This window comes from Engystomops pustulosus, chromosome 3 (assembly GCF_040894005.1).
Source record: "Engystomops pustulosus chromosome 3, aEngPut4.maternal, whole genome shotgun sequence".
NCBI lineage: Eukaryota > Metazoa > Chordata > Amphibia > Anura > Leptodactylidae > Engystomops > Engystomops pustulosus.
Genome location: NC_092413.1, coordinates 168,322,761 through 168,345,211, shown reverse-complemented (window position 1 = coordinate 168,345,211; position 22,451 = coordinate 168,322,761). Strand labels below are relative to the sequence as shown.

Genomic DNA, 22,451 nt, shown 5'->3' with positions numbered 1-22,451 from the left:
ATTTTAACAGGGTAATCATTTCCCCCGAACAGGATTTGCCTCTGGTGTATTTTTATATATGAAATAGAATTTATATCCCTTTTATTGGATTTTATTTTACACACTCAGTGACCCTTGTACCATGTTAAAGATTTTGTGAAACTGCATGTGATGTGCAGATATAACTGATTTTATTAAATCGCTGAGGTTTGTAGCTTTCTAAATTGTGTTTTCCGGCTTAACTGTAGCAGCTAGTAATGGAGGTACATTCTGCATTTCATTCTATGATTGTATTTTATGCATGATACTACACTTAGGAGTTATTCTTATCTATTTGACCATCCTATAGAGGCAAGCATAGGATTAAACTATAGAACTGAAGAAATGAGTATACATAAGTGGGTCCCTACTGAAATAAAGTAGTAGTTTCCTGGTTCCTTCAGAACATTGGTTCTCAATCTTCATATCTCTAAATTACCAAATTGGTAATACCTATGTTAAGATTAAAAATCGAAACGCAGCATTTTTGAAAATTATTTGCATCATATGCATCATATATTATTGGGGCTAAACCAACTGAGGTAACTGCAGTTTCTGGGCTGAAGTTTTTGCATTTTTTTTTAAATATATTACTATAAAACTATAAAAATTTGATATGTATGTGATCGCACTGACCCAAAGAATAAGGGAGAGGTGTCCCTTGGACTACACAGTGAATGATTTAAAAACGACACACATAAGAAAATGGTACACAAGAATGTACAATTTGTCCAGTAGACAAATTGGCCCTCTTAATGGAAGAATCTAAAGATCTAGTTTGTGGAAGGAGGGGAGTGAAAAACCGAAATGCAAAAATCATGGTTTTGAAGGGGTTATTGAAGTCAAGTGGTCCGAGACTGGTGGGTAGGAGGACCTCTGAAGTTTTTTCATATGTACCAATCTGTTTCATACATCTCTGTAATGGTTCATTAGCTCATTTAATAATCTTTAGGACTCCCCGGCGCCAAAGTGCTACGGTGCGGCAGGTAATTGAATGTGTTCACACCTATAAATACATAGGTATTGTCATTGAAGACAACATTTAGCGAACAAGGTGTGCAAAAAGCCAGCCTTTGTATGTACTTCCTTAGCAAACTCAAGTCTTTCAATATCTGCAATAAGATCCTGAGTATATTTTACGAATCGGCTATTGCTCCCCATTTGTGTGCTAGGGACACATTATCAATAGAAGGGACAAAAACAAAGTGGCTAAAATCATCAAACGGGCACAGAGCATGACTGGGGTACCTCTGATGTCTTTTGAACTTCTGTTGAAGGACAGATGCCTCCACAGTTTCAGGGAGATCACCTCCATATGAACGAACATCATCCCATGTTCTTGACAATAGTACTGCAACAGAGGTCCTTCAGCAATCACTACTTTCAGTTATGCTGCCGAATTGAGAGATTGCACAACTCCTTTACCCCCAAATCGGTCAAACTTTATAACCAAACCTTAGGCTCTAGGAAAAAAGAACTATGAACTAGCCCCTTACCTGATAATAATTGAATGCTGTAAGAAGGAAATGTAGGAAAACTTTTTTAAATTTATGTAATTGATAATATAGTGCTCTTACAAAAAAACATTTCTTACAAAAGTAATGTCTGGTCATTTCAGGGTTTATCCACAAATCATTCTCCGCCTGTGCTATGGGTTTATTTCCTCTCTTGTTCTAATAAAACCTGTTGTTTTTTTTTTTTAATCTGAATATGGACTATTAGATATCTGGAAGGGAGGAGATAGTCTTTTTCCCATATCGCCTTATTGTAAACATTCTTTGTATTTTTGTATGTTGTAGCTTTTTGTTGCAGCCCTTTGTTGTTACTTTTAATATTGCATAGTTTAATTTGTTTATATGGCTGGCTTCAGTTAATATAGTATTCCACTTTTTGTTAACCGCTATAACATTTTCATACTGTAGACGAAAATCAGCTTTTTTATATTAAAGCCAGAAAAAAAGGTACATTCTGCTGGCAGTATTTTACACAAATGAAGAACATGTACTATCATATCGTTCTGTTGGCTTTTGAAGTTTAACTTTAAGATGGTTTATATGTGGACGGCAATATATATATTTATGTAAAAAGATATAATATTTTCTGGAGCTTTTATAACATAAGACTTCTTGAACGGCTCACGGACTCTGCAATATTTCAAAGGCGTCTCAAGGCTAAAGGAAATTTGTTTCTTAAACATTATTTCACCGTCATTGTGTTCACCATCTTTGCTTTAAATCTACTGCAGCCACTTCTTTTCTTAAAGGCATCACACTAGTAGAAAGTATAGAGCCATAAACCTGTTTCCTTTACATGGAGGCTATTTGTATGCCTTTTCATAACATGTTTCTATTAGCCAGTCCTTTATTTGTATAGCAAGGATATGCCATCATTGACTGATATGACCCTTTTCCAATCTTAAAAACAAAGTGGCAGCGGAGCTAAGATGCCTCTTTCTCTAAGCTTCACTGCATGGTTGGCCATTGACTTTAACATGAAAGACAACTAGCCTAAAAAAAAGTCCTCTCTGCCAAGGTTTACCAGTAGGGGGAGATAATCATTTATTTGGCCAGTACTGTGCTCAGTGGTAGTCAACATACTGAGACGACCTTCAAGGGTGTTACAGTATATTGTGAAATTTTACAATTTCCAAACGAAAATAAACCAAATTGAAAAAAAAAAAGAAAGTGAAAAGGTTTGTTGGAGTATGGCAACCGTTTTTGTTATCAGTAACCATGTGGATTTGTTGCTGGCACACATTGGGGGTGATGTAAGAAGGTGTAGGGCAAGTTGTCTTGATTGTTCACTGCAGCCAATCTCCGCTTTCACTTTTCAGGAGTACAATATGAAAGGAATTCTGCACTGTGATTGGCTGCTGTCAGCCAGTGTGTTTCACACTGCTGTGGTCGGTTCGGGAATCACAAACTATGCAGTGTCCTGTTTCAAGCACACTGCCAGGATTGTGTTAAGCTGTTAAGCTCATAGACAGTTGTGTTAAAACCTCCCATAGGCGCCCCTGCTTTCCAAATAATCAGCAGTTACAAGCTGTAATCGTGTCAGTGCTACTGATTAGTGGGGAAGAAGGGACTTCTTGTAACATATATCACTTTGATGTACAGAGTCTCGGTCTTGGCAGTGCAGTCAGTCCGTAATTCATGAACCAACCACAGCAGTGTGGTGGTGAAGGAAAATAAGGAGAGGCTTCAAGGCACCTAACAGGTATGCTACAGGGCTCCGCCATCTTTGACATTATCAAAGGGCACCTATCGGTGCAGCGACAGCTGTGAACCTATTATGGGCTCCCGTAGCTGTCATTAGTAATTCTATATAACAGTCTGCCTGAGAGAGCCTGTAATATTGAAGCATTAAATAATATTAATACAGTTGTATAGCAGTTCATTGCATAAATGGTCAGACCCCCTACGGGGCCTGAAATGATGATTAAAAAAAAAAAAAAAATAGACCAAAACTTAAAAAACTAAACATTCAAATCATTCCCCTTTCCCTAGAACACACATAAAAATACACAGGTATAATCATAAACCTATTAGGTATTGACACATCCCAAAATGTCTAATCTATTACAATTTAAAAACAATTATTCTCTGAGATGCACCCATAACGACAAAAAAGCGCATACACAGCTCCATATATTGAAGTATGAAAAAGTTAAACTAAAATATAAAACTAAACAACATAAATTTGGAATCGTTTTGATTGATCCAAAGAATATTGAAGAGGTGTCATCTCAACAGCACATTGAAAGCTATACAAATAAAGCCCATCAGAATATGGTGCAACTTTGTTTTTTGCCAATTTCATCACCTTTGTCATTTTTTTCAAGCTTCCCTGTACATGCCCCAGAATATTAAATGGTGCCACCAGAAAATAAAATTTGTCTTGCATATAACAAGCCAGCATATTGCTTTGTAAATGATCAAAATCTTAAACTTATGTCTTGTGGAAGGAGATGAGTGAAAAACAGAAAAGCAAAGAGATTAAACATTTTTAATAAGTGTTCTTCATTACTTTGCACCATTATTAATCTGGTTAATACTGTGCAGTATTGCTAAAGCATTCACATTATCAAACAGAGTTATTCTAAGGTGTATCCATAATGTTTGTCTAACCAAAATTTCCTTTTTGCAGTATTTTAATTTTATTACTTTTTGTTTTATTTGACAAGATATGGCGTACAAGGATTTTCATGGATTACAAATAGCAATCTCACTTATAGTAAAACAATGTTAAGCTTCCAAATAATCATTTCAGGACAAATTCAATTGCCTATATAATTAATGTAATTAAGGTGCTGCTTTTTTAAATTTTTTTTGCTAGCTTATTTTTTTGAGCAAATAAGACTAGTAGAGAGGCGTGCAGTAATTTTGCATTGGATAGAAGTAAGAGCTTCCTAACAATTAAAGTAATAGTGGCAGCATAGGTTGGGGCTAAAAAATAGGGAGGTTGTCTGATAGTGTACGTCTTTTCAAATCCGGGATATTGCATAGAAATTAGGTGGGATCTGTTCTTTTATGGATGTTTTGGTCTATCTCCGTGCGGTGTCTTCTGTATAAAACACTATGCCTTTGATTAGTACCATAATGTATGGTAAATATGCTTTTTGTCTTTGTTTTTAGTCTCCTGCTGAACAGGCCAAAGCAACGCTGCAGATGGTTCTCCAAGCTGCTGGTGAGTGATGGTAGATGAAGGTTTACATTTGTGAGCCTGAAATAATTACCGAGCAGAAACTACATTCTGTAACACACCTCATTATAAGGCTGCATTATGCACTGGCACTGCTGCAAAGTCTATTTCTATCATTATTTTAAAGAGAAAAGAAACTCATTTGCAAGAACAATGAGAATAGAAAGTAACAATTATTTTTCATTCTTTTTTGGTATAGCAATTATATTGGCTGAAATCTACACAAAATAAGTAGCTGATCATTTTCACAACTTGAAAGAGTCAGTAACTTGCATAAGGTGGATGTTCGGGGACACTAGAACCTTTTCCTTATTAGTTTCTGCTGTGTGCAACAGGTCTGACCTAAATGCTAATGTACAAATGTTTTTGCTTACACACATATATCTAGTCCTTAATATACATGTATAAAATCTATCTACTAGCTGGATATATATTTTGTAAATATTTTGACACTGCATGTACATCTCCATGCCCGATAGCGGACATGTGATTGCTCTAAAACTGTATAGCTATGTTTTCAGTGTGGCACATTTCCACATAAAGCAATGTCAGTAATCTAATAACTATATATATTTATATACAGGCAGTCCCTGGGGTTATGTACAAGATAGGGTCAGAAGAATTGTTCTTAAGTTGAATTTGGATGCAAGTCGAAACTGTATATTTTAGAATTGTAGATGCAGACAAAAACATTTTTGGCCCAAGTGACAATTGGAGTTTAAACATTTTTTGCTGTAATGGGACCAAGGATTATCAATAAAGCTTCATTACAGACACTTTACAGCTGGTTATTGCAATCTGGGACTATTGTAAAGCATTCAGAAAGCTTCACCAGAAGTCCGAGGGGACTGTCTGTAACTATGGGTTGTCTGTAAGTCAGGTGTCTTTAAGTAGGGGACTGCCTGTAAACGTATGTTCTAATAGGGTGTTACATCCCTTTCTTAAAGAATTAATCTACACTTCTAATGGTTGAATGTGTGAATCTACTCTACTGCCTTCTTTGCAGTAGAAAAGCACATGTAACAAAGTCGGTAAAGTATAAGTAAATGCCTAGAAGAGGCCCAGTGGTAATACTGTATTATTGTTGACATGTTGAAATAGTTACTTTAATTACATGCAGAGCAGTTCTCCTTAAGAGCATCGGCTTCGATCGGCACGGATCGATGGTCAACATACATCTCAAACACCCACTACGGACATATCATGTGATTAGTACAGGGCCCAAACAGCATAGAAAAAGTGTCTTTTGGATTTGATAATTTATATGTAATATGTCCCCTTTACATCTGGATCATATGTACAGAACACTGGAACTAATGTTTTTTTTTTTTTTTTTTTAAATAATACTAATTTCAGATTATGAAAGCACCAATAAAAAGTAGCAACACTCTGGGCTTAGCATCCTACAGCATGCTCTGCTTTTATACTGCTGATACACACTCACCGGCCACTTTATTCGGTACACCATGCTAGTAACGGGTTGGACCCCCTTTTGCCTTCAGAACTGCCTCAATTCTTCGTGGCATAGATTCAACAAGGTGCTGGAAGCATTCCTCAGAGATTTTGGTCCATATTGACATGATGGCATCACACAGTTGCCGCAGATTTGTCGGCTGCACATCCATGATGCGAATCTCCCGTTCCACCACATCCCAAAGATGCTCTATTGGATTGAGATCTGGTGACTGTGGAGGCCATTTGAGTACAGTGAACTCATTGTCATGTGCAAGAAACCAGTGTGAGATGATTCCAGCTTTATGACATGGCGCATTATCCTGCTGAAAGTAGCCATCAGATGTTGGGTACATTGTGGTCATAAAGGGATGGACATGGTCAGCAACAATACTCAGGGAGGCTGTGGCGTTGCAACGATGCTCAATTGGTACCAAGGGGCCCAAAGAGTGCCAAGAAAATATTCCCCACACCATGACACCACCACCACCAGCCTGAACCATTGATACAAGGCAGGATGGATCCATGCTTTCATGTTGTTGACGCCAAATTCTGACCCTACCATCCAAATGTCGCAGCAGAAATCGAGACTCATCAGACCAGGCAACGTTTTTCCAATCTTCTACTGTCCAATTTCGATGAGCTTGTGCAAATTGTAGCCTCAGTTTCCTGTTCTTAGCTGAAAGGAGTGGCACCTGGTGTGGTCTTCTGCTGCTGTAGCCCATCTGCCTCAAAGTTGGACGTACTGTGCGTTCAGAGATGCTCCTCTGCCTACCTTGGTTGTAACGGGTGGCAATTTGAGTCACTGTTGCCTTTCTATCAGCTCGAACCAGTCTGCCCAGTCTCCTCTGACCTCTGGCATCAACGAGGCATTTCCGCCCACAGAACTGCCGCTCACTGGATGTTTTTTCTTTTTGGACCATTCTCTGTAAACCCTAGAGATGGTTGTGCGTGAAAATCCCAGTAGATCAGCAGTTTCTGAAATACTCAGAACAGCCCTTCTGGCACCAACAACCATGGCACGTTCAAATGCACTCAAATCACCTTTATTCCCCATACTGATGCTCAGTTTGAACTGCAGGAGATTGTCTTGACCATGTCTACATGCCTATATGCACTGAGTTGCCACCATGTGATTGGCTGATTAGAAATTAAGTGTTAACGAGCAGTTGGACAGGTGTACCTAATAAAGTGGCCGGTGAGTGTACACCAGATTTATAAAATGTTTCCTTCATATGATTATAGTAGGAGTGGGATGCAGAAGTTAGTGTTACATCACAGGGCAGTAGTGTTAAGATTTTAAAGTTGCTTTACATTTGCCATACATTTGTACAAAAAATTTCCCAGCCGTGGTTTAATCAGTTGAGTATCCAGAATTTCACTGATTCTTGGCTTGCTCAAGGTAATACTGCAAGTGCAAGGAGTGAGTTTCTAAGACTGAACTTGTTCATGGACGGCAGACTTTAACATGAAGTATAAAGCTCCTATAAATGTATTGGTTGGTGGGAACTTAATACTTGACATTAAAGTCCGCTGCACAAGAGATGTTCGGTCCAAGAAACTGACTCCGCAGGCTTCTGATATTTCCCAAACCAAACCTCGAATCACTGAACGGAGTTAAAGTCAGTGATTTGAGTTTCGACCACGGAAATCTTGCAAACACACTGAGCAAATTTTTCAGACCGAATTCACTTGGAGACTTTCTGAGCACCTTTTTGGTGCGAACAATTGGACTGTCAGTTATATATCAACATCCAACGTAATCTTTTGGTAAGTCCTCATGAGCACACTTGCAAATTATATCCATATAACATGGATACAAAAATAATGCATTCTATTAGGATCGTATAAATATACCAATATGCAAAATTCTTCTGATTGTGGGGACTAGGGTCTTTCCATGATTGCCCCAATAAGTGATGTTACCTATAATATTACCACACACTGTTTTCCTTGGGCTAAAATTGCCTCTTGTACACATTATATGGTAAGAAGTCTCAAAAGGTCTGCATTAGAAGTAAATTTCCTTGTACGTGGCTGGTTACTAGTTGCTTCCCCAAATGTACAATAGAACAATATAGAGCAATTTTACTTTAACATGTTCTAAGTTCTTATAGTTTACGTAGAGAAAAAAAAAGGCAAATAGATAATTTTTGCTGTTATCTCTTCCATCACACTGTAGTCTTTTTCTCCATTTACTTCCTTCATACCTTAGAACATTAGTTTATTATACCAATTTTATTTTTTTTCAGTCCCCGTTAAAGTGAGATTATGTATTGGTAGAAAATATTCCCATCTTTTCCAATAAAGTTTCCAAATAGCGTTATATATTTTTCAGTTTCAAATATATGCCTTATTCTCCATATCTTTAATATGCCTTTGAAGCGTATAATTATAAAACAGATGTGACAGCCCGGCCCTCAAAAAGAACAATTTGTTTATTCTTCACATAGCTGTCACCCCTGATTTCTCTAATCTTAACACCTTGAAATGTATTAAAAATACAATGAGATATATATCATTTTGGCCTCGGTGCTTTGGATTTTAAATAATGTTTAAAAATATTTTGACACCTCAATGCTAGAAAACAATCTGAAGTTTCCAATGTAGATTATTTATTACGGGTTTGTGCTGTGTATGCCTATCTATCTATCTATCTATTATAACCGTATATAAAGATTATATATTTATGCATTTTTATATGGCTTTAAATAATAAAAATTAAAAAAAACAAGCAAAAACATGTGGTTAATACTTGTAATATGTACTATGAATGTACTATGTCATTCCTTTTCTGTATGACTTTCTGTATTCCATCAAGAGACCTTCAGAAATGTTATGATCCATGATCCTATTGGCTGAACTTTTTTGGCAGCACAAGGGAGAGCTACAAAATTTGAGTCATGTTCTTTTAGTGTTATGTCTGATTTGTATGTAATTTGCTTACTATATATTAAGCTAAAGTTATTACATTTTAAAAAAAAATTATTTGGCATTTGCTGCTAATGTCTTAATACGGAATGTTTCCCATTAAACAAAGAAACACTCTTTCTGGGAAAAACAAATTCCCTATTTCTCCAAATATTATAGTCATGTCAGCCATTCCATGCAGGAGCTTTTTAGTGTATATCTGTATGTGGCAGACTGTACTTATACTTATCTCCTATGCATATTAGCAGGTGTATATATACGATTGGTGTATGAAGCCTTTAGTATAATTAAGAACGTCAGTTTTTTAATATTTTTACTACTTCTCGGTTTTATGCGGTATTTTGATAAATACTTATTCGATATAAAGTAAAGAGTTGGTAATATTAGAACAGGCGACAAGTTTGTTTTGGCAAAACTTTATTTTCTAAGAATTTAAAATGTCTAGTAATGGGTCACTCCGTAGAGAGCTTAGAAGAGTAACCCCTCACATAACCTGGGATGACAGAAGTGTGGCTGACATGTTTTCCCATGACTTTGTCTGCAGGCTGACACTTCTGTGCATGTGAGCAAACACGGCTTAATTGGGGATTCACACTAGACTTCAGTTCATTTAAGAATTGTCAAAGGATCAGCCTCAAAATACTGCACGTTTACTCAGATCTCCGAATATTTATATACAAGAATGGCTTCTTCTGCTTAGGCTAACAATATCACAGCTACTTCCCATGTTTGAGCAGATGTTAAGCAAGCCATGGCTGAATGTTAATTTTGAGAGGGTGGCATGTTTTAAGCCCATCTGAAGTGGGCTGGTTTCCCTGCACGTCTTACAATGCTGCATCCCTGGGGGGAATTTTCTGCTAAACCTCTTTATTTCACTCCACCTATATGGACTCTCTCAAGTCAGTATAAAGCAGATCATCCCTCAACTAAATCTCTTCAGCCTTTGTTATTGGGCTCTGTAGACCTGTAATTAGGCCTCCTGGCAGGCCTGGCAGGCCAGTTAATGGTCATATGGAGATTCTATGAGGCAGACTGGCTTTGAATAAATCCTGGGTAGGGATAGGTTTATGGGTCACTTCCTACCTGGACCGAGCTTTGTCTCTGTGCCCTACGGGCTGACAGGGAGCAGGTTCCCTTGACCATGGACAGCACAGTTTGCTTCTCAAGCCCTACCCTGCTAATCTCTAGTGTAAACAGAGGATTTAGCTGAGCTTCTGTCACTTGCCAATCCACTGGGGTCTTAGTAAAGCTGTTCATGAGACTTCATTATAGCACAGTACAGAGGCTCTGTATCAAGCTCACACTGCTCTCGGCCATTGACAGTAGAATGCTGACACTTTTGTATGGTAGCCTAATATTGTATTATTATCTATTACCTTCTTCTTGACTGGTAAAATACAAATATGTCCTTTCTTTTTCACTGTTGTCTACAATGGAAACCACCTAATACCTCCAGCTGTCTGTTTTAGATGTATATACACACGTATATGAAGAAAAGAATAATAAAACACATACATCTAACTAATTTTTTAATGGATGCCTTTCTTTATACATTTGGAAGGCATCCATTGCTCGTAGGCTTTTTTTTAAAAAATCATACTGTATGGCTGTGATGAATTCCCTCTATTGGCCTTACTCATAGGCTAGAATTTTGGAAAAAAATGTACACATACTAATATATGCAGGATGGAGCAGTATAAGTGACATTGTGACAAAAGTTTAAAAGGAACCTACTTGTCACTAGATTTAAGCCCATACTAGCCCCTCTGGTGAGTATAAAATATCCTTTCTAGAATTCCAATTTTTATGTAAAAACTTACTAATTTAAAAAGAAAATCTCCACCAAAATAGTGTAAAAAAAAATCTTCAGTTATATATCAAATCCCATCAGGCTTATAGTTCTGTGATTTACAAAAGGTGGCAGTTAAAGACCTAGTGGGAAATGTAAACTGCAGTTCCAGTACCTACCTATTCTAAAGGGGTATTCCCACAAAGACAAAAATCTTAAATATACTCAACATAACAAAATAAGACATTCTCTAATTCACTGTTATTAACAAAAAATACAGCATTTCACAGATATAAGTCCAACCATCTCTATCAGTGATAGTGTTTACAATTTGGTTGCCCCTTGATCCGCCCGGGAATCTTCTGATTATGGTTGGATTCTTCTCATGAATAACGTTTCTTGTCTGCACACTGCAGTGCTTTCTGCCTCCTGCCCCTCCACCCCCCCTTCCTAATTACAAGACCAGCTCAGACACAGGCACTTCCTGCCAGCGAGCAGCGTGCAGAGAATTCCTACAAGCTACAGACAGACAGGCTACAGATAAATAAGGTCTTTAGTTAGCAGAGATGAGCATGTCATTGTGTTTTACATCCATCTCATGGATCTCATCATCTCTCATCTGTTTCATCTCTCTTATTCTATGTGTCAGATACTAGTAGAATTTTTAGAAGCTAGAGAAGTGTATATAACCTGTATCCTGATCAGCTAAGCACATTGTCAGAACACAGCATCTCATAGCAGCGAGGGATCATGACCATCACTGAGCTATCGGAGCTGAAACGGCAATTAAAATGAGTAAAATCCTAAAGTAACAATTTATATTTGGGATTAAAATTTGAGAACTGGGCAAAACCATTTAACTGTCTGTATCTTTGGTTCGGGAGCTCACAGAACCACAAGCCTGGTGTGATCCAAAAGAGTATATTCTTCTCTGTAATATGAAAGCAAAAGTGTGTGTCTAGGTAATATAGAAGTGAAAATGTTAAGCTGTTTTAGAAACAGAAAGTTTTATCAAATGTATAAATGCTCCATAAGAAAATACTGAATATTGTTTGAAGCAATATGTATACTTTCAGCAATATTACTAGTTTTCCCTGGTGTACTATTTGCTGAAGGGAATGATCGAACTGTAAAGTTGTGTTCATCCTTGATACAGTTTATAGAGAGAAATCCCATTGTTTGAGATGTGTTCTGGTTTAATGGGAATAATGTACATGGTCCTGGTAACCACAAAGTATTCAAATATATTCAACTAACTAATATATAAAGGAAAAGAGACTGTTCACTACAGAATCAAAATGGATGATGACAGATGTGTCTGGAAGGACCACATACGTCGAGCCTCTGATTTAAGTCTGCTGGAACTAATAGGATCATTGGTTTATTTTCTTGCATGCCATTTTTTTTGTCTATGGACGGCTCAGTTAAGCAGGTTATTTTGTCTCCAGATATGCAAAATGATCAAGTCAGCAGCTGGTACTGAATATGAAATAGAGACTGACAGCAGAAGACTGACCAGCTTTGTATATTGTGTCACTTTTCAGTGATACAGTACAAAAGGTTTGGACATGCATACTACTGATTTATGTGCATGTGAATCAACTAGGCAATGTCAGGATTTTACATATTTCAAAGTGTTATCTTTATCGTTGTGATAGTAACAATCATAATTGTAAACGCTTTTTGCTTTTCTCTACAATGTGTAAGTCACCAATTCCTTGTATATTGTAGTTCATTTAAATGACATAACGGCTTACACTTAAAAGAAAATGGAGTTAAGCTCAGGACAAAAATTATTAATGTAAAAGAAAATGATGCACCAGAAGAACTATCAGAAATGTATTTTGGGAAAATAGCGTGAGCTTTATAAAATGATGAATATGCAACATGAAGTTGAATTTTCAATGGTGTCCTTCTGAACAATGAAACCAACGTTATAATTTAAATTGAAGTATAAGAGGAGTGCCATATTTATTGTTTTAGACACTTTTCAACTTATGAGATGGGGGTGGGTAGATCCTAAAACAGAGGGGTACATTGTGCCAAAAGTGTGCCTTCTCTCCAACCAAATCTATTGATTACAAAAATGTCTCTGCTTTCTATTGTACCCTATTCTGTCCTATCCCTAGTCTATGCCCTCATCACGTTCTGCTTGAGCTACTCCAATATTCTCTGCTGTGGTCTCCCAGCTAACACTCTTACACCTTTTCAACTCATCCTTGAAAGGAACCTGTAACAAGGCATGTAATTTTTAGCTGCTGACACGTTACAATAATCTATGCTCTGCTCATTTTAAAAATGCTTTTGTTAGTATTCTGAATCATTTCGGTTGTTCTCATTAATTCACATTACCTGGTTCCCTCTCAGCATGTGTTGTGTCCATGGGATGGGGGGAATGGGGCAGCTGCAGCCTGTGTATTCTTCCTCTCCTCCACACCATCCCCCTCCCTCCTCTGCCTGAAGTGTGAAGGAGAGGAGCCTGACAAACTCGCTGCAGCTGCTCCGCCCCTGCAACTTATCACACCCTGCAGGCAGTGAGCCAGGTTATGGGAATTAAACTTATATAAAGTACTGAGATGATTCAGAATGCCGACAAAGGCATTTTTAAAATCGTCATATGCTATTGGAACCTGTCACCGGCTAAAAATGACATTCCTTGTGACAGGTTCACTATAACTCGGCTGCCCAGCATATCCACCTCCCTTTTTGTTACTGATCTGTCATGCCTCTCTACATTTATCTCCACTGTCTACCCATTGTACAACTAATGTAGTTTAAATACTAGCCAAGATTAACTAACATGTCCCCTCGATACAAATCCCCAAAATTTTCCCGTGTATTATCTCTGATTCTTACAAGACCTTCTGTCTCCTTCTTCTGTCAATCGTCTCAACAACTCCTCTCGTGCTTCCTCCATACCTGGAGTTCTATACCAAAATATGTCAGACTGTCGCTCTCCTTCCAAACCTTCAAACAGGTCTGTTTAGACTCCTGTGCAAGATCCTCCTTCCACTTGTGCCAGTTTATTCAATTTTTTTAGCTTTTTCCTCAATTGTGCTTGTTTTTATTCAGTGAACAAACCCCTTTTAAAATGTTTAGCTTTATGGAGTTAATAATGTTCAATAAATAAACAATTATAATACCTTTTGGTTTAAATAATACCAATTGTATCAAAACCAAAAACAATCTATCTAGTAATATAATTGTTTTATCTCGCATAATCAGCAATAGTGATAAATATGCAAGATCAAGTCTAGTTATATGTTAATTAAAAGATTTAGGACTTCAGTAAAAAGTATTGTGGATCAGTATAAATGCATTGGTGGGAGGGGATGGAAACCCCAAGAATAGTTTGGAATTTTGTGAGAATGATCATTTTAGAAATCCATTGAGATGTTGTCTATACACAGTATGTTAAAGGGAGTCTACCCACAGGTCTGACCATACAAAGCTGCAGACAGCAATTTGTAGCAGCCCTGGATGTAGCCATACCTTTTTTTGAGTTGGTAGTTGCAGAATTGCAAAAAATGGATTTATATTTCAGAATTGTGCCTGCTTTTAGATCACTGGTCCTCAAAGAGGCTGTACTCTGTGGCATTTTACACAGCAAGTCTAGCTACAACCCTGGAATATAAATGCATTTACCCAGTCATACTGCTACTAAGACCACATACAAAGGTGTGGTAAAGCTCTGCGGAATTTGATGGCGCTATAATCTCTAATCTTTACCATCTATTAAATTATCAAAGTTCTTTTATCTCAGACTCTGAGTCTAGTTATTTAGTTATCAAGGACATAACAGAGTTTTCAAGGGTTTGAAAGACCTAATGTTGCCCAAAATTTTACAATAATAACCTTGCTTTTTCATTGGCGTTCCATTTCTATCTGCTTACTTACTAAATATGAGGCCTTTCTATGGACATTATGCTAATGCTTTGGGTTGTGGAAATGTCATGGATGCGTACAAAACACAGTTCTTCAAAATTTGGTTCTTTTTAGTACTTTGTTTCCAAACATTTAGTCATATCCCAGGTCAGGTATTTGTGGATGCCACCTCATGAACTTCCACCTGCTGAGGTTACCACATGTTGGGGGGGGGGGTAAATTAAAATGGCCAAGCCTACACTTTATTTTTATTGCAGCAAAAAAAATTGGAGTTGGGAGAAATTCTCTGTGTAGTGGCCAGGATGAGTAACTGCTCCCCTTAGCAGAAAAATGTGTGGACATACACTGTGATGGATAATTAAAATAGGACTTGCAGTTGTAGATGGCGGCCATCTTGGAGATAACTCCTCCTACTTTTGAAAGCCCATAATATTTTTTAAATCATAAAGGCATAAAAACTACTTAAGCTCCATTTTGTAATTAATGGCACAGAGTTTTCATTTATTTATAGCATTATGGGTTTTTGTATCAGACATTCAGAATTCCCAGAATACCCCTTATATTGTTAAATAGTCAGCAAAATTTTGAGCTTAACAGGAGAGAATGATATGGTGCTTTTTGATTTTTCTCAAATCGTTCTCTTCAGGAATACAATGCACAATATTACGTGTCTATGTGTCTAGTATATTTGTGATTTTATTTTTCTAGCTGAAGCATGGTCAATATTTTGGTGTGAATGTTCTTCCTCTGCACACAATTATCCCTATTTTATCCATACAATAGATGAGCATGATCTGTGGTCCTTGTGTTTGAATTTTCTGATGGGATTTAAGTGAAGAAATGACATATGGCGTTGCGGATTTTGATGCAAATGTGCACACTAATTACAGACTGATGAATATTTCCACTTTTCTCTTGATCTTTATATCACAGAAGTTTTTGGACTTAAAGTTTATCAAATTACTCTAGACCTGTGGTGGTATAGGTGCAAGTTGTCATCTGTGGTTATAAAGGAACATGTCTTAATCACCTTGTCATCACGTGTGCTTCCGTTTAATCACCGCCTCATACACATGTAATACTCCTGTGTAGAGTGATGTCTGTACTTGGCTGTATGTATAGAATGCGTTTGAGCTCTTACATGGGGCTGAAATGGCAGAGATGTGTTCTGATATTGATGCATACTTTGATTCATCTCATTTTTACAAACGCCTCAAGCAACTTCTCTCCTCATGTCTCTGGAATCAGTCCCCAGCTTGACAAGCAGCAAAACACACAAACCTGTAGGCAATTTTCAACGATTTCTATTTTTCTTCTTCCATTTTTATTTCTAATGAATTTACCTGGCAGCGCTGTCACCTTGATGTACCGTCCTTACTCAAACTTCTTAAAAAAATAAATAAAAAGGTTTCATAGTTGTACATGACATTTTCTGGTACCCCCCCCCCCCCCCCCAATAAAACATGTTGTCATTCTTAGGTATACCATTTACATTACATAAAGTGGCATAAATCCCACACTACATGGAACGGCACAGTCATTGCACAGCTTTGAGTTGGTAAGGGATAAGTTAAAAAAAAACAAAAAGAGAAACTTTATTAGTACTTGATGTTTAAATATTTCCAATCTGACTTCCAATTGAACTTCCTCATGGAAGCTTTCTCTTGAACTTTCACAATAGAACAATTAAAGGGGTTGTCCACTTTCAGCAAATAATTGCTTTTGTTTGTTAAAGGAAAAGATTTCTATTCACTGGACTAATCAGAGAAGCTTTCTATAGAATGACAGCAAGCATAAATCTAGGAAACCATGAGGAATTGGTACAGACAGTATATTGGAAAATTGTATAACTTTTTATTACACAAACAATAAATATAATACAATAAATATAAATATTTGCTGAAAGTGGACAACACCTTTAAGTTTGCAATGTTTTTCTTACATGGCAGCTTTCCACTCAACCCATAGGGAAAGGTCCTACAAACAGATGCACACGACAATGAAAATAGTCAGTTTTTAGCTGACCATGCGACTGATCTAGTAACATATTGGTAGCCACAACTAACAATGGGCCCCAAACACAAGATATGTATATGCTTTCTATATTTAGAATTAATTCCTGGTTAAATACTGACCAAAGCACTGCCATGTGAAACTGGCCTTAGAATAATAAGTGATGTTTTTTTTTCTTTGACTTAATCCTATCGGGCTACTGTCAGATTTTTCAAGAGAAGGTAAAGCTCAAAGTTAGGATTTAGTATTTTAACCATATTTTATTTACTGCGTAAATGAGTCACATTACGTTTTCTTTCTTTCTTTTTTTCCCTAATTGTATACTTAAGTATTCAATATTTCAGGGGGTTGCCTGATTTAGAAAAAAAAAAGATCCCTTTAGTTGGTGGTTATTTTGTCCAAGATTCTGTTCTGTCCCTTAAGCAGCATTTATAAAGATACCTCACTGTAGCTACATGGGCCTTAGGCGACAATATTCTGGAGACGGCTCCTTGACCTCTAAAGAAGAGTTCTGTGATCTGTACAGGGAGGGAGCGTAGGATGGGAGCTGTGACCATTACCTCTTATCAGTGGTGGATGCTATGTTATATGCTGCTAGTCTTATAATAGAGGTGTTTACTTTCAGTTGTAATCCTGTCTGTGATAATAATGAGATGATTTCTGAGTGTGGATCTCTAAAGGACAGGAGTTATCAGCCTATTATGAGGGTGTGTTAAAAATTGAATTAGTGAAAAAGAACATAATATCCCCAAAATATCCTAATATATTATTACGGTAACATGGAAACTTGATTTAACAAGAACCTTACCGTCTCACGTGTTTAAAGGACCATTCATGACATAAAAATGTGATTTAGTTGCTTCACAATGCAAAGTGACCAGTTGTACCACCAGTTTTCTTGAGTGGTCATTATGAGCCAATGTTATGGATCCTATTACCAAATGCGTTGGTTTAAAAGTTGCCACATGCGTTCGCTGTGCTCTGACATGATATGCTCTGCATGTGCGAGACTAAGTTACGAGAAAAAGCATTTTGGCTCATGGGCGATATGTCCATAAAAAAGTTAGGGCACAACAAAGGCAGTGGAACTTCCACAGATTGTGGATCCATGATACTAAAAGTTTAGTCAGTACTATTTGCTTCGAGAAACGGCAAATGTGTGTTTATCACCTCTATAATGGGGTTTGTAACGCCTGATATTGTTAGGAGTGGGTAACAAAAGAGCCACAACGAGAGGTTATGTCAAGAGCTAAATCGGTAATCAAAAGGGTCAACGTCAAAAACTACCCGAGATCACAACAATTCAGAGCAGGTGAAACCTATAGCAAGGCGCAAGCGATGAAAGGGATTTCAAACACTGGCACAGGTGACTAGGGAAGCTGCAATTTATGCAGCCAGAACCCCACCTCCAGAACCTGATTGGAGCTGGACAACTTCTGGGAATTAACCCCTCATGGTGCAGGATAACCAAGCGCAATTGCAGACCATGCAGAGGTACCACAACTCCCAGCAGTCCAGATCTCAACCCCTAAACAGTGCAAGGTCTTAGCAGCCTCTGCCCGGAGCGCGCACCAAAGACTCCTGGTAGCGGACGAGAGGTGGAGTTTGCGCGGAGACGCGCAGGAGGTCGGAGAACGCTGCTAGTACCACCAGAGGCATCAAAGGAAGGACCAGAAGTCCCAGCGTTCTCCCCTGTGAACCCGACAGATATACACAGCAACAAAATCAGAGATGGTGTAGCCCTCTGAATCAAAAATGAGTTTATTACACCAAAATTATGAAACATTTTGGTAGAATAATCTTAACTTGTATTTGTATGGTAAGCCTGGGCAGCCATCTAGAAGTCTGGACCCTATATACTTTTACATGTGCTGTTCAAAAAGACAGTATAGGGGGGATTTACCTGAATTTGTAACCCAGTTTTGGCCTTTTCCCCCTCCCCTCTCCTCCACAAGCATAGAGAGGCATGAAGGGAGCTGTGCACAGCAGTGGAGTTGGCCAGCGCACTAGCTATAGCCTTCCACGGGAAGTTGCGAAGAACTGCCTTTTCAGCAGCTGGATGTATCAGAAGTCAGAAGGCTCTAGATATTTCCAGATTCACATAAGGCAGTGGTGGCGAACCTATGGCACGGGTTCCAGAGGTGGCACTCTGAGCCCTTTCTGTGGGCACCCAGCACAGAATTTACGAGATGGGACTCAAGGCTTCCTCCTGCAGTCCAAGACAACCCAGGATGTGCCACGCTCAGTGCTATTTTAAAGTGACACCTATTTGGCTGCCAGGACTAAAGGAGGAGCGAGAAGGTGTGGGTTAGAGATGGATTGTCTTTGGAGCTCCACCTTTGGGTCCTCTGATTCTTCCTCTTCAGGGGACCCTGGAGGGAAACTACAATCCAAATGTCTCCTGCTTTCTGTTGTATTGGTGCCCTCAAGACGCCAATACAATTGAAACTTTTGTTACAGCAGAGATCAATAGGTTACTGATTAAATTGTCATGTTGGCACTCTGCGACATAAAAGTGGGTTTTGGTTGTAGTTTGGGCATCCGCATCTAAAAGTTTTGCCATCACTGACATAAGGGGTTTATGTTATGCGCTGGCACACTATAAACCTTATGAGTAAATGTAGGTTAGCTTTAAACATGATAAATGTAATTTAAATGGAGTGTTCCCCAGATATATGGTTCGAGTTAAATAGTATATGGTTTGAGGTCAAGGTGTTTTGTAACCTTTACAGCAGGTGTGTGGATAATATGTTGGCCATTTTTGCTGATGTTATAGATCTTACTATTAATAGATTTATAACATTAGTTCAACAATTTTATGCTCAATAATGAAGTGCAGTATGTTGCATATTGCACATATAAGACACACCCCTTTTCATGCTCAGCCCTGCCCATTTATAGGGAAGCCTTTACACCCTTTTGAGTGAGCTGGAAATACTTGGTCTAAACCTAAATTCGTGAAGGTGGAGTTATGACAAACATATTAAATGTGCCCCATAGGAGCCAGAAACAAATTGCTGACATTTCTATAAATGGCTGATCCTTATGTCTCATACTTGTAACTAAGATGTCGGTGTTTTGCTGTCGAATCGCCGGCCCTATTTATTTTCAGCACTTTAATTGCTGGAATCCAGATGTAATCAGTTTCCATATTGTCTTATTTGGATTCATAAGCCAGGAATATGACCCGATGCGTGGAACGCTTTTATTTAATCCTCAGCCCTATAACTCTAGCGTTTTGTTATTAATGAGAGTATTTATCATTGTCTTATTAAATACGCTGCAATAACTGTGCCATCTTTTCCAGCTAGTTTCATTTGCCCATGTTTTCTTTGTTGGGCCAAATGAATGAAATTAGAATAAACAATCTCGGAGTCATTTGTAATCATTGGCTGATTAATGGAGTTTGCTTTCACAGCCATTATTCATTCACTAGCACCTGATATCTTTTCCATAAACAAATTATGTTTGGCCAAATTATGAAATTAAATGAAGCATTTGATGAGTTTATGATTGACCCTTCCAGCTCAGTGGCCATTAGTCAATGTCGTGGCTGCACTTAAGCGCTTGACAAATGCGCTGTCTGAAGAAGCACATGGATTTATTATGATTTCTGATTAATGCATACTGTTAGGCAAACTAGATTCTAATCATTTCTTGACTCTCGTTTTAGCAGTCAAGGAAGAATTTCATCGCTGATGAAATACATTTGTGTCTCTGTAGATTTAAGGATGATTATGAAATGCTGACTGGATAAATCTTGTGATGTTCCAAAGAATTTTACGAAGAGCATATTTTATTTAACACCACACAGTTATGGGTTCATCTTCCCTCCTATGGGCCTGTTGTCATTTGCCCTCCATAATTAGTGGAAGCAATTAAGTGGAAGAATGGACTCCGAGTTTTTTTTTGTCTTTTAAGATTCAGGTCATTTGAGTTCCTCATGTTACTCAAAAGCACATGTTGCTTTAGATGCATATTGAATTGTATTAACCAAACCATTAGTCTCATGTGAGTAAGTTTTCTTCCTTCTGGAGGAGAGCTTATTTAAATACATCCATTTGATTTGAGTGTTACTTCTAAGTCAAATTCCATACATCAGATGGGTCTCCTTACCACACGTCTATACATAAATAACAGATGTAGAATAGTGGCAAATTAATATGGTACAGATTAAACTCCTCCAATGAGGAGTGTGTTCCCCAAAAATAAGACCCCCCTCCCCCTCCGAAAAAAAGACCTAGTGCAATTTTTTCAAGCTTGGAAAATAAGAACTAGCAACAGACATTGCAGCTCCCCCAACGCCATACATTTGGATTAGTAGATTGTTTAGATACTGCAAGAGGTCATGACAACAAGTTCAATAGGCCACTGCCAATATGAATTGGTATAAGTAGGACTGGTGGTCCGGGGAGCCAGCAGAAGAGAGCGGACTATCTGGATGCCCCCCTCATGAATACCCTGGACCGCCAAGAGAGAGTTTTGAAGATTGGACCACTAAGTACTACAGTTTGGCATCGCAGTTGGGTATGTTACACTACAGGTAGGGTTTTAATAGTCAAGTCAATTGTCCCGTTTTTTCAACCTGACAGTTCTTTAAGAGCAAACCTATTAAATCTATCTTGTACGGAATGATGGAATTAAGAGTTTGAATGGTTATGCTAAATTTCAATTATTGAAATATAAATAAGACATTCCCTGAAAATAAGGCCTAGTGCATCTTCAGAAGCAAAAATTAATATAGTGCATTGTATACTATCAGACTAATACCCAACCTTCAAATTTTCAATTCCTAAAACCCATCTCTTTAGGCAGACCTATCACTCTCGCTAACTGCATCCTCTGCAACTCTTTACTTACCCATGCTGTGTCCTACTCACATCTCTTATCCAGCAAACATCGGATACCAAGCTCTGCAGGTCCATTAACTTTTTACTTTTTATATAAAATGGCGGCTGATGACCAGTTCAAGCTGCATCATTTTTATTTATTTATTCTGTTCCCTTATAAAGAATGGCGGGACCATTTTACAAGCTCTTATACCTATTGTGTCACCCCCTTCATCCTCATAGAGTGTAAGCTCTCGCGATCAGGGCCTTATTGTTCCATGACTGTTTGTACTCTGTAATGTAGTTTTTATTTGTATTATATGTAAAGAGCTATTGAATATGATTGCACTATATAAATAAAAATGATGTTTTTTGTTAAAGGAAACATAGTAGATTCTGTCTTTGATAATTTGTAAGTATCCCCCCATCTAGTGTCACTGTAAACAAAACAGCCTATCACAACACAGGTTTCAGTTAGTACATACAGCTGCCAGTGTCAGATTCCTTTTACATGGAACTTTTCAAATGGAAAATTATCTGCAGGACACATTGATATTTAGTTTTTTGGGAAAAGTTTCAAGTTAATGGGGTACATTTACATACAGGGTCACCGGAGTTAATTGAAAGTGCATTGTCCCTCTATAAGATCGTGCGCCTGAAATCATGAATGTGTTTGCCTGCTCAGGTCTGACAAAGTTCACCATCTTTTTTTGTGGTGCATCTTTAACATCGGGCGTGCAACACAATTTGAAATTCGGCGCTCAGTCCGAATCAGTCGAATCGTCTGACTGCATGCCCCCTGATTTCTGTGGCATGGAGGCCAGCGCAGCTAT

At 37.9% G+C, this 22,451-nt stretch overlaps 1 protein-coding gene across 1 annotated transcript in view; it reads left to right on the top strand.

The window, feature by feature from the left end:
- The window catches only part of RSRC1 (arginine and serine rich coiled-coil 1), a 202,775-nt gene that overhangs the window by 86,387 nt on the left and 93,937 nt on the right, over window positions 1-22,451 (top strand). The window contains exon 6 of the mRNA XM_072142927.1: window positions 4,653-4,704. Within this exon, the coding sequence (XP_071999028.1) occupies window positions 4,653-4,704 (52 nt within the window). The remainder of the gene's footprint in view (window positions 1-4,652; window positions 4,705-22,451) is intronic.